The following is a 12,204-nucleotide window of genomic DNA, read 5'->3' as shown; positions in this document are numbered from 1 at the left end:
AAAAAAAAAAAAAAAAAAAAAAAAAAAAAAAAAAAATTAAATTGAGGGAGCCAGGGATTTAGCCCAGTGGTGCCACTGATAGGGAAAACTTTTATAAATAGCAAAACCTAGCTGGGCATGGTGGCACACATGCCTGTAATCCCAGCACTCGGGAGGCTGAGGCAGGAGGATTGCTGCGAGGAGATCAGGCTAGGCTACATAGTGAGTTCTAGGTCAGTCTCAACTACATAGTGAGACCCTGTCTCAAAATAAATAAATAAATAAATAAATAAATAAATAGCTAAACCTATAAAGTGTTACAATGTAAAAATGGCTTCCACTGTCTCTAACAGCACTTTGTTTTGTTTAGCTCAAAACTCATAGGCCCCGAAGGCACTAACTGCTGAATGAGGCATTTGGTCTGATCCCGAGATAACAGTCAAGGTCCTGAACTCTGATGAGACTGGAGCCACCTGATCGTAGGAGTGTCTAGATGAAAGAACCCATGACTAACATTCGCTCCCCTGACCCTGAACACCCCCTTCCTATGGACTAGAATAGATAACTAGGCGAATCTTAAAGGTAAACTCCCCAACTGCAAAGAACTGTTATGTCTGGGTTGAAAAGATTAACTATTCCGTGACCGTGATTTGAACTATGAGAATGAAATGTAACCACCAGAATGAAGTCAAGGCCCCATAAAAGGAGGAGTTGTAACCCAGTGTGTCGTTGATCCAGGCACAGCTTATGTGTGATCAACCCTTATCGATGAGTAAATTTATTATTTTACTTCCATTCTGCTGCCTCTGTGTGTCACTTACTGATTCCTTCTGTAACACCACCACCTGCTTTGCAAGCACAAGGTCCCAAGTTTGATCCCCAGTACTAAAATAAAATAAAATAAAATGAGGGACTGGGGATCTAGCTCAGTGGTGCTATGCCTGCCTCACAAGTGCAAGGTCTTGTGTTTGATACCTGGTACCAGAGAAAAAAATTAAAATGAGTGACAAATAGAATGGGTGGTTGGCCAGAACATGAGTGATTTTTTTTTCTACTTAAATCTTTTTTTAAACCTCAAACTTCCAAAGTTATTCTGGTCTCTATATTAATTTCTATCTTTGATAAAGCCATTTGATTATTACCTTTCAATCCTTCAATAAAAGTATCCCAAATACAGGGGCTGCTAGCATAACTAAGCTTGATGCTCTCTTTTGCTCTTTTCAAATCCAAGAGAAAAAAGTACTTCTTTAGGAACTGACAAGCCAGAATTTCAGGCGAGCACTGTTGCCAAGTGTGGTCTGCATGTCCATCCGTGCTTTTGATAGCAGAATTCAATACATTCAATTCCAAACACAGTGCTGTCAACTCAGCCAGGTCCTTCTGAAGATTGGTTGGTAGAGGGCATGGAGAACACACTCGAAAAAGGTCATCTGAGGGCTCCCTTGAACTACTTATGGATTCACACGCTGTTGGGTCAACTGTTTCTTCATTGTCTAAAAAGTCCCTTTTTTCTCCATTATCTTCATCTAATATTCTCTTTTCTGACTCATCCTGATTTAGTTTCACAGGTAAGTTGCCAGTATCTGAAGTGCCTGGAAAGTCCACTGTGGCAAATGTTCTTTCTAAGTGTGAAAGCCACTCTTGTAAAACCACTCTCAGAGACTGGGGTTCAAACAAAACCAAAGGGTCCAGCAGCTTGGTCCTGTGCAAGACAAGTAAGGCGAAATTTAGATTTCATGTATTTTTTTAAAATAAATTACTGCATGCTAAACAAACTTAACTGATAAAACATACTCATTTTAGCAAGATCATAAAATAGAAAACACTGATTTTCCAGTTTGTTACTAATTCTTGAATTTCAATTGCAAATGAGGCCATCTCTGTCCCAGACTTGGGACCACTACTGATGATGTCCGAAGGGTACCCCACTCTCACTATAAAACTCTGATCCACACTCACATTGCTTCTGCTGTTGCCGCTGTGAGCTCTTGCAACCTGTCTTCTTTTGAGGGTTGGCTAGTGACTTCTTTTTTCTCTCTAGAAAAATGTGAAAAATAATAACAATATTCACACGAGTTACCAGGGAACTTTCTCTCTCTCTCTTTTTTTTTTTTTGGTACTGGGGATCAAACTTGGGACATTGCACTTGTGAGGCAGGCAGCAGAATTGCTGAGCTAAATCCCCAGCCCCAGAACTTTCTTAGATAAACATTTCTACACACTATTACTAGTTGGTAGGTATTGTATTTCATGTTGCATGTTACATTGCCTAAAGGGGTCCTTTTTATCTTTCTCATTATCCTAATATTCTTTTTATTGACTCACAAAACAATACCATCTCCCTGATCTTACAAGTCAGAGAGCATTGATGACTTGAAGTTACATGCTAGTCAGAAGCAGGGTTAGCACAAGGTCTAGAGCCCTGGTCAGCTACTCTAAATCTAACACTTCACCTTCTTGGAAATCTGCCAAAATTATGCCTGAGGGAGGAGGGTTACGCAGGAGAAAAGTGGAAGAAGTCTAAATTAAAACTTTGTTGGGCAGGGGATGTAGCTTAGAAGGACTGTGCCTGCCGGACAAGTGCAAGGTTCTGGGTTTGATCTCTGGTATCAGGAAAAAAAAAATTAAAACTCTTTCAGCAGCTTAGCTATGGGTTGATATAATTTTTTAAAACGCTGTGGAATTCACAATATTTATGAGCTACACAATAATCTTCAATGGATGGGAACACACATGTGCAAGGACACATGGTGCAAGGCCTTCTTTCTACTGAGAGCGAGCCAGTTCCTCTAGAATTGATAGATTTGTACCACACAAGAGGGCTTACTCAGTGTCTTCTTCCTGTGGGCAGGTAACTGAACTCACTTCCTCTTCGCAAGACTGATCTTCATTCCTGGGTTCTGGTCTCACTTTCAGCTCAGGGCTTGTGTGAAGGGTACTAATCTTCTCAGTAGTTTTACGCACAAAGCTAGAAACACTGGAAATTAATTACCAAAAAGCATTTTTAAAAATCTGGTTACTGCCAAAAATAAAAAGCTAAGTACCTGAGTCTTCAATGTTTCTCTTAGTCCCAGGAAGTCAGCTTGGACTTAATGAAAAGAAAGGCTGTTTATAGCAAGACCTCTCATCACCTATATATTTCATAGAAGGCCCACAAAAAACTTACAATACGATTTGTTTCATTTGCTAATATGCCCTAAGACACCAATAATTCAGTGCTGAAGAGAAAGACTTTAACTTGAGCTGTGTCTCTGACGTTTCTGTCAGCTTAGGTAACATAATCCATGTGATCATCAGCCCCATCCTGGTCAGAAAATAACAAACAATTTCTTCATGAAACTTAGCTCCTCACTATTCACAATATAACCTTCCAGAAGAGCAAAAACTGTACCCAGTAAAACTCAGATAAGCAGTTAAGTAGCTGGATAAAGTCTTCTCAGACTCAGATGCCACTATTGGTCCTAAGGTACAGATAGAATCTGTTAATTCTCCATTCTGAACCCAAACTGTGAAGGGACTATTCAAATGCTCCTTCCAGGGTTCCAGAAAGAAAAAGCCAAGATTTAAATTTTCATTCTTTCTGGGAAAAAAGGGCCACATCTACAGCTCAAATACTCTGCTACCCCAAAGAGTAAATCCAGGCCAGGGATTTAGCTCAGGGGTGCTGCCACCTGCCTCACAAGAGGAAGGTCCCACGTTCGAACCCAGGGATTGAGTTCGGGTCCTTGCATTGGCGAGGCAGGTGGCAGCACCACTGACCCAAATCCCTGGCCCATGGTCTTTCCATTCTTACTACAAAGTCATATGACAACAGAAGTAAAATCAGAAATAAGATTAGTTGACAAGACCAATTGGTTTACCTGTCTTTGACAGCCTGAAGAGACACAAGAGGAGATGGAGAACGAAATGGTAATGGAATGCCGAAGGGGAGAAAAGTTTCATTCTTATCTGTCTCAAACATCACTGGAACATGAGAAACATTATCTAATGAATGGAATCAGGAGGAAAAAAAACAAAGTCTAATCACATGAAAGTTTTTTTAAACTTTAAAGGAATTCTGAAATGAATTAACCAAAGGAAATGAAGAATTCAAACCAAAATCACACTGACCTATATACAAATGAGCACAGAACACAGATTTACAAGATGCACACAATGGTTCACATAAAACACTTAGGCAGGTACCTTCATTGCCTACTAACCCTGAATCCCCATAAGTCAAAAAGGAAGTTTAAAGTCTCTAGTACTCTTCTTAATGGTTCAGTCACAGGAATAGTCGAACATTGTAAAGGGAAGGCAATGGCCCCCAAAACAGTAGCAATTTTTCATTCCTGATGGAAAATAATTTGGTTAGTGAAGATACTACTCTTTTGGTTAATAAGCTTTCTTGATCTCTTCAGATTTTAATACATGACCAAATGCAGGTGCTCTCTCAATGTTAGCGCAAATGTGAGGTCAAAAAATAAAATAAATAGGGACAGGGATTTAGCTCAGTGGTGCCACCACCTGCCTCACAAACGCAAGGTCCGGAGTTCGATCCCTAGGAACAAAAAATCCCAAAAAATTATGTGTAGCCTTTAATCCCAGAACTCAGGAGGCTAAAACAGGAGGATCGCTGTGATTTTGAGACCAGCCTGGGATACACAGTGAGTTCCAAGGGAGTCTGAACTATATAGTGAGACTCCGTCTCAAAACAAACAAACAAACAAACAAACAAAGCTAAATGTAAACTCACTCTTCTGTACTCATCAGGCCTAGATGGAAAGCTATCAACATGCTAAAAATTATTCACACCTTATAGAAACTCTAAGCCTAAGACAATCTTGGTAAGAAGAACGCAGAAAATAACTACCTAGTGTTAGCAACCAATAAGAGACATATTCATCACCTTCATTTCCCTGTGAGCCACAATCTGGATCTGGCTGGTCCTCTTCCGGATGTGAGGCGAATTCTTTAAGTCTCTCATCTTCCGAGAAGGTTTGGCTATGAAGGGAGCAGGAATCTTCATCTGACTGACTGCCCCTTCTACTACTAATGATACGATAAATACCAGAGTCCAAGACACTAAAACTTTCCTAAAAATGAAAAGAATACCAAAGAAAACAAAACAAAGTAAAATCTTCCTTTGCAACATAAGAGACCTTTACAGAGAAATACCAATACTAAGAAGCCAATAGAACAATTAAGTTGAGTGAAAAAAATATGTAGATGCCTGGCAGCTGATGTCTTGCCTGAATTAGTGGCATCATGTTGCATATTTCTTCAGCTCGTCTGCAAAAAGTGTGGCAGTCAGAATGGGGATTAAATGAGACACATCTGAGCTGCACTGAGATTCAGATTAGCATGAAGCATCTGAAACCACAAATTAGGAGCAGCCTAACTTGTGCTGGAGGTTATATGAGGTATATATTTTGGGGGGTTTTTTTGGTTTTTTTTTTTTTTTTTTTTTTGAGACAGGGTCTCACTATGTAGTTGAGACTGCCCTGGAACTCACTATGTAGCCCAGGCTGGTTTCAAACTCATAGAGATCCTATATGAGGTATATTTAGGAATAGAAAATAATAATGATAAAACAACAAAATGTGGCCTTGACACATTTTCATCCAGTTATCCAGAAGTTTCATCCAGTTATCCAGAAGTTGAAAGTCCCTCTACTATAGTTGAGATCTTAAGTGCCCCCTAAAGGCCCATATGTGCAGGGTTTGGTCCCCCACCTATGACACTACTGAGAGGGGGTGAAATCTATAGGAGGTGGGGTCTAGTGACAGTCAGGTCATTGGTTCCACCGCCTGCCTCACAAGCGCAAGGACCTGAGTTTGATCCCTGGTACCAAAAGGGAGGGGGCGTTATTGCTCTGTGCAAAGACCCTGGGTTCAATTCCTAGTGCTGGAAAAAAAAAACAAAAAACAAGAATACTTACATGTGATGAAATGGAGCTTCTTCTACTGCTGCAAGCTGAATCCAAAGGTTCAAATTTTAGTATCAATTCATCCAGTTGAGAAATTAGATCACTGTAAGTTTCAAGGTCCAGCTGAGATTTCAAATGCTCCAATTTATCTACAGTCAAAGTTTTTCTTGCCTAATAAAAGGATAAGTAAAATCTCAATGAAATAGTATAACGTTTGTAACTAAATCTATATACAAATAGGCAATATATGGAAAGATATCTAACATAGAAAATAAATGTTGCAGGTGCTTTTAAAAGACATGGGGCCAGGGATTTAGCTTAGTGGTGCCACCGCCTGTCTCGCAAGCACAAGGTCCCGAGTTCCATCCCCGGTACCAAAAAAACAAAAAAGAAAAAAAGTAAAGACATGGTAAGTTAGTGAAAGAATCAGAAATCAGAATTATCTAAAGGATGAAAGGATGAAGAATTTAAGAGTCACCATATATATAATCACCTCCCTTAAAAGCAAGTTCTGAAATTTAAATAAATTTGTGAATAAACTTACTATTTTTTAAAGAATGGAACAGGTGCCAGGGTTTTAGCTCAGTGGTACCACTGCCTGCCTTGCAAGCTCAAGGACCTGAGTTTGATCTCTGGTACAAAAATAAAAAGGAAAGTATATTTCCTTCCTTAACCTCCACCCTCTTCTAAATATCTGTTATGTTTTCTTTGAAGATTTACTGCTGTATCTATAGGTCATATACAAGAGCCAATAAAGATGGGGCCAGGGATGTAACTCAGTGGCGCTGTGCCTGCCTGGCAAGCACAAGGTCCTGAGTTTGATCCCCGGTACCAGAAAAAAAAAAAAAAAAAAACAAGAGCAAATAAAGATAAGCAACTCTGTATGACAGTCCTACAAGTTAGGATGGTATTACCAACCCATAATGAACATGTTCAGGTAAGCTCTGACTCACTTTGCTGGCAATGATGGAATTTTGGAAAAGACAGCATGTGCGAGCAGCCAGGACCCACAGATTCCTCTTTAGCAGACGTTCCACACAGCGCTCCACAGACAGCAGAGAAAAATGTGAGACTTTCCCATTCAGGTGTAAACAGAACAGCTCGTTCTTGTAGACAGCCACATCTTGAATGTCTACAAATCCACAGGGGTGAACACACAGAAAGTAAACCAAATACTCCTTTTCCATTTTTGCAAGGGCTGAAAGTATTCTAATAGACTCATTTTTAAATAAAGTTCAGACTGACTGAATTTCATATCTATTTCTACCCTATTTCTATACTTGTCTTTCAATGAAGAAATCATGTTTTAGGCACTATTCTTAAAATATCAGGAATAAAAGATATGGAAAAGAACCATATCTCTTTAGTTTGAAATGCTATTTTTGCTGGGGATTTAGCTCAGTGACACCACACCTGCATCACAAGCACAAGGTCCTGAGTTCAATCCCCGATGCTGAGAAAAAAAAAATGAAATGCTATTTTCCAGCTGGGCATGGTAGTGCACACCTGTAATTTCAGTACTTGTAGGCAGGAGGATCATAAGTTTGAGGACAGCCTGGGCTACATATGAGACCCTGTCTCAAAAAACAAACAAATAAACAAAATGCTATTTTCTGAAAAGAAATCTGACATGTAGAAAAAGATAATCTACATTACACATTAGATTACAACAATGTTACTGAGAGTTACAACTTGAAGCTCAATGAATGGATTTTAACTCAGTAGGTAAATCAATAAAACAATTCATGAGGAAATATCTGCCTTTGGCAAAACAGCTTAAAAAGACATAAACTAGTTTTCAAGGACCTTCTTATAGAATTTAATCCACAAGAAATCAATGTTGATCAGACCAGTAAGTAATGCTTTCTCTTCTGCTCTCTTTTTTTTTTTTTAACAAAGTACAGACTCAAAAAGCCATACACTTTGTACTTAGCAGCAAAGCTAAAAAAGCTACATTTTCTGCATTTCTGGTTTTAACCAAAAAATATAGGTTGATTTTTTATATCTTATTCGCATACAATGGCTATTTGCTCCCTGTATTTTCAACTTCTTCACAATTAAATTTCACAAATAATTATGAGATTAGAAATTATTTAAGAAAAATATAATTACCTTTGACTTCACTCCAAAGAAGAACTTGAACATTCTGAGGAATAAAAATATAAATTCCTTTTTCTGTCCAAGTCAGCACACAATGCTCACTGCAAGAGAAAATGTCAAAAGAACTCGAGCTTGCTAGGATATAGTTTATGACATAATTTTCTGAATTCAGATCCTCTCGTGAAAGCAAAATCAGACACAACAGTGATCACAACAGTGATCCAGCTAAGGGAGTCTTAAAAACTTACTCTTTGTCTATAACTGCCACCAAAAAAACAAATAAATCAATAAAAATAATAATGTCAAATGAGACAGATATTACTGTATCTTTTAGCAAAAGAAAAAGCTAGTATCTAGAAAAAGAAAGGCTTAGGGATGACTTGACATCTATTAAAGTAGTCAAGTTCCATATTTGATGTGACAGACTCACTTGAAGACTAACATCTTATAGCCAATCACTGTTCCATGGAGCCCCTTTTAGGAATGGTAATATTCTAACTTAGATTTGTGTAGTTTGAAAATACCTGGCCAACTATGTTCATGAGCTTTATTTTTTGTTGTTGTTGGTTTTTTGTTTTGGTTTGGTTTTTGTACTGGATATCAAACTTGGGACCTTGTGCTTGTGAGGCAGGCGGTGGAACCACTAAGCTAAATCCCCAGAAATGAGGTTTATTAAGAGTTCTATTATCAGGCCAGGGACTTAGATCAGTGGCACTGCATCTGCCTTGTAAGCACAAGGTCCTGAGTTTGATCCCCGGTACCAATAAACGAAAAAAGAGCCGGGCGTGGTGGCGCACGCCTGTAATCCCAGAAGCACTTGGGAGGCTGAGGCAGGAGGATCACTGTGAGTTCGAGACCAGCCTGGGCTACATAGTGAGTTCTAGATCTGTCTCAACTACATAGTGAGACCCTGTCTCAAAAAAGCAAATAAAAAAATTTTTTTTTAAAAAGAGTTCTATTATCTAACATTGTAGCTCGCCATTAAGGTGGAAATGCCAGTTATTTTATGAAAACTGAGATCAGTGAGATGAAATAATAAGACTAAAATCATTCAGCAGGAAGGCTAAAGAGTCAAAACTGCTAACAAGGATGGTCTAGCTCCAGAACCTGAACTTTTCTCTTTATATCTCACAGAATCTACTGCCTCCCTCTTTTAACCTCACTAATCTACCCAGTTATCTGGGATCACAATTATTCCACCTTACTGAATTCTCAAGTAAAAATATCCTCATTGCCAAACCCCACAACGTCATCATTTCTTATTTTCTTCCCACCCATCCTCCCTTTCTTCTTTTTCTTTCTTTTTGTAGCCCAGGCTGGTCTTCTCCTGCCTTAACCACTCCAGTGCTGGGATCACAGGCAGGTGTCACCATACCCAGCTTCATTTCCCACTTGCTTGACTCAGAAGCACAGGAGTGTTCATTCTTTCCTTCACTCCCCAGGTTCTGGGATCTCTATTTCCTTGGTTCTGCACCTGCCTTTCCAGTGTTATGGTATTCTACAACTCTGCTCCTCTCTCTCTGTACATTTACTCACACAGGCATGAGCGTATCTCATATACCTCATGCACTTCTCAAAGTTGCTATTATTTTTATATACCAATAATGAGCCCCTCTCTGTTCTTTTCTTCTTTCTTCCCGCCCACCTTCTCTTTCAGCACTGGGGACTGAACCCAAGGAGTCCTGAACTATGCCCCAGCCCTTTCTGCTACTGTATTCTGAGACAGAGTGCTGCTAAATTGCCCAGATTGACCTCAAACTTGCAATCCTCCTGGCTCGGCCTGAAAACCCTTCTTGTCAGGACTTCCCCAGCCTTCACAGGTCTCATTTTACTCACCTCTCAAAGATCAGCAGTTCTATTTCCCTCTGAAATTTTCCCCACAGCCCATAGCAACTGTGCCTCCTTCTGGATTCAACCTATTTCTTGTCAGCCCTGCTCATGTGGCACTTACCCATGTTTGGCTTTTTATTGTTAAACATTTTGCAGCAAGGGGATAAACCAAATGCCTCCGAACAATTATAATCTTGGGAACTGGGATCATTTTTTTATGTCCCCAATAATACTAAAAATAGCTCTATGTAGTTATGAAATTGATTTTTAATAGGATTTGAGCCCTCACATAAATATTAAATGTTTCTTCCACAAGAAGACCAAGAAATGGTCAGAATCCTAGTCCAAAGTAAAATTAAGAGTCAGGTGTGGTGGCGCACGCAGGAGGATCGCTGTGAGTTCGAAACCAGCCTTGACTACATAGTGAGTTCCAGGTCAGTCTCAACTATACAGTGAGACCCTGTCTCAAAAAACAGAATAAAAAAACAAAGTAAAATTAAGAAGGCTGCCTACAACAGGCAGAAGTGAAAAACCAAGAGGATCCCTGAGTAGAGAGATACGACATCATGAATTGATAATGAACTTGATATTCAGCTTGGAAAAGTCTTTAGGAATAGTAACATAAATTACGAAAGGGGTGAGGTAGATAAGAGCTGATACCTGTAATGTATACATTCCTCATCCCCTGTTCCTTCATTGATAATGGGGAAGAAAAAACTAGTAGCACTGTCTAAAAAGTTTTAAAAAAATGATACAAATATATCCAAAGAAAACAAAGTATAGTAGCGGCCTGGAATGTAGTTCAGTGGCAACAAGCCTACCACCCCTACAAGTGCAAGGTCCTGAGATCCACCCCCCACAACAAAAAAAAGAAAGCAAAGTATAGTATACAAGAATTCCCTCTTGTGAGACTGTACCACAGGACACAAATGGCCAAATGAGAGCCAGGCATGGTGGTGCATGCCTATAATCCTCTTAGGAGGCTGAGACACGAGGACTGCAATTTCAAGCCCAATCTGGACAACTTAGTGACTTAGAGAGACCCTGTCTCAAAACAGAAAATAAAAACAAAAGGACTGCAAATGTAGCTCAGTGTGAAGGCCCTGAGTTCCACTCCTCATACCATTTAAAAAAAAAAAAGTACAAATGGGGAAAAAAAAAGTAAACACTAAGAAAAGAAGCCTTCCTGTTCATGTTTTTATAACACATCTTCATCAAATTAGCTATTATTTGCTAGGCTTCCACGTGCTTAGTACTGTGGTGCTCGAATGGATAGTCATGATCCCATAAGACAGTGCCAATGATGGAGCTATGGGGGAAGTCTGGTAACAGGACATGGCACAAGTACCCAACTCAAACCTGCCGAAGAATTTAGCAAAAGCAAAGTGGCACTAATTACTGCTTACACTGAAGAGCAGGCAGAGCTCCTCAGAAAGCAATGTGAAAGACTATTTGCCATGGCAGGGACTGTTAACAGGAATTCTGAATAACTAAACCCTAAGGAATAACTCTACGAGAAGCACACAAATTCCTGAGAAAGAATATATTATTTAATATGTAACTGGGCCACAATACCACACTGTTACCCCGTATATCATGTAATAGTCAAAAAATGCTTTTGAGTTATCTATCACGTGCCAGGTACTAGGGCAAGCACTGAGAATATAGCTGAACAAAATAGCCAAGTAAAAAGCCCTCATGGGCCGAGGATTTAGCTCAGTTGCACCACACCTGCCTCACAAGTACAAGGTCCTCCTAAGTTCGATCCCTGAAGCTCATGGAGCCTGCTTAGGGGTAAAACGGGAACATTATATGAATAGGTAATTAGAAACTGTGATAAATGCCATAAAGGAAAATGCTAACAGAGGAAGATTTTTTAATATGCTTTACATAATTATGGGCAAATAAATAGCTGCTTTTCTCCAGTAACTTCCAGGATGAATTACAGATTTATTAAAGTGTTAAAATGTCTATAATTCACCTTTTTTTGGGGGTATGTATGTGGTACTGGAGATTGAATCCAGTGCCTCCACACTGAACTAGAGACTCAGTCCTTTTTTTTTAAGACATGGTCTCACTCAGTTGCCAAGTTGCCCAGGCTGGGTTTGAATTTGAAATCCTCCTGCCTAGCCCCCCAGAGTGCTGAGGTTACAGGCAGGTGCCACCAGACCTGGCTATAATTCACTTTTAAATACTTTGGTGTAAGTAATATAACACATTCATGAGTTGATTTTTATCTTTACCCTTGGGTGCAACCAGTTAATATGTCAACAATTTTTTAAATATTATATTCAAAGAGCAATTAGTCTTTGAAAAGCCTTATCAGAGGGCCAGGGATTTAGCTCAGTGGTTCCGCCGCCTGTATCAAAAAAAAAAAAAAAAAAAAAA

General features: G+C 39.3%; 1 protein-coding gene across 5 annotated transcripts in view; it reads right to left on the bottom strand.

Annotated features, from left to right (window-relative positions):
- Positions 1–12,204, bottom strand: part of Hps5 (HPS5 biogenesis of lysosomal organelles complex 2 subunit 2) — a 40,863-nt gene that overhangs the window by 15,172 nt on the left and 13,487 nt on the right. For 4 of the 5 annotated variants that reach the window (XR_778531.3, XM_010615135.2, XM_010615136.2 and 1 more), the window contains exons 9-16: positions 7,999–8,087; positions 6,840–7,018; positions 5,899–6,057; positions 4,867–5,053; positions 3,839–3,962; positions 2,806–2,955; positions 1,939–2,016; positions 1,122–1,681 (exon numbers count right to left, since the gene is read on the bottom strand). Coding sequence is in view for 4 of the 5 variants with exons in the window: in XM_010615135.2 (XP_010613437.1) it covers positions 1,122–1,681; positions 1,939–2,016; positions 2,806–2,955; positions 3,839–3,962; positions 4,867–5,053; positions 5,899–6,057; positions 6,840–7,018; positions 7,999–8,087 (1,526 nt within the window). In the remaining variant the exon portion in view is untranslated. The remainder of the gene's footprint in view (positions 1–1,121; positions 1,682–1,938; positions 2,017–2,805; positions 2,956–3,838; positions 3,963–4,866; positions 5,054–5,898; positions 6,058–6,839; positions 7,019–7,998; positions 8,088–12,204) is intronic. The other variant, XM_010615137.2, reaches the window with a different exon arrangement.

This window comes from Fukomys damarensis, unplaced genomic scaffold (assembly GCF_012274545.1).
Source record: "Fukomys damarensis isolate Sample0158 unplaced genomic scaffold, DMR_v1.0_HiC HiC_scaffold_16, whole genome shotgun sequence".
Lineage (NCBI taxonomy): Eukaryota > Metazoa > Chordata > Mammalia > Rodentia > Bathyergidae > Fukomys > Fukomys damarensis.
The sequence above is the reverse complement of the archived record's forward strand: the minus strand, read 5'-3'. Positions and strand labels throughout refer to the sequence as shown.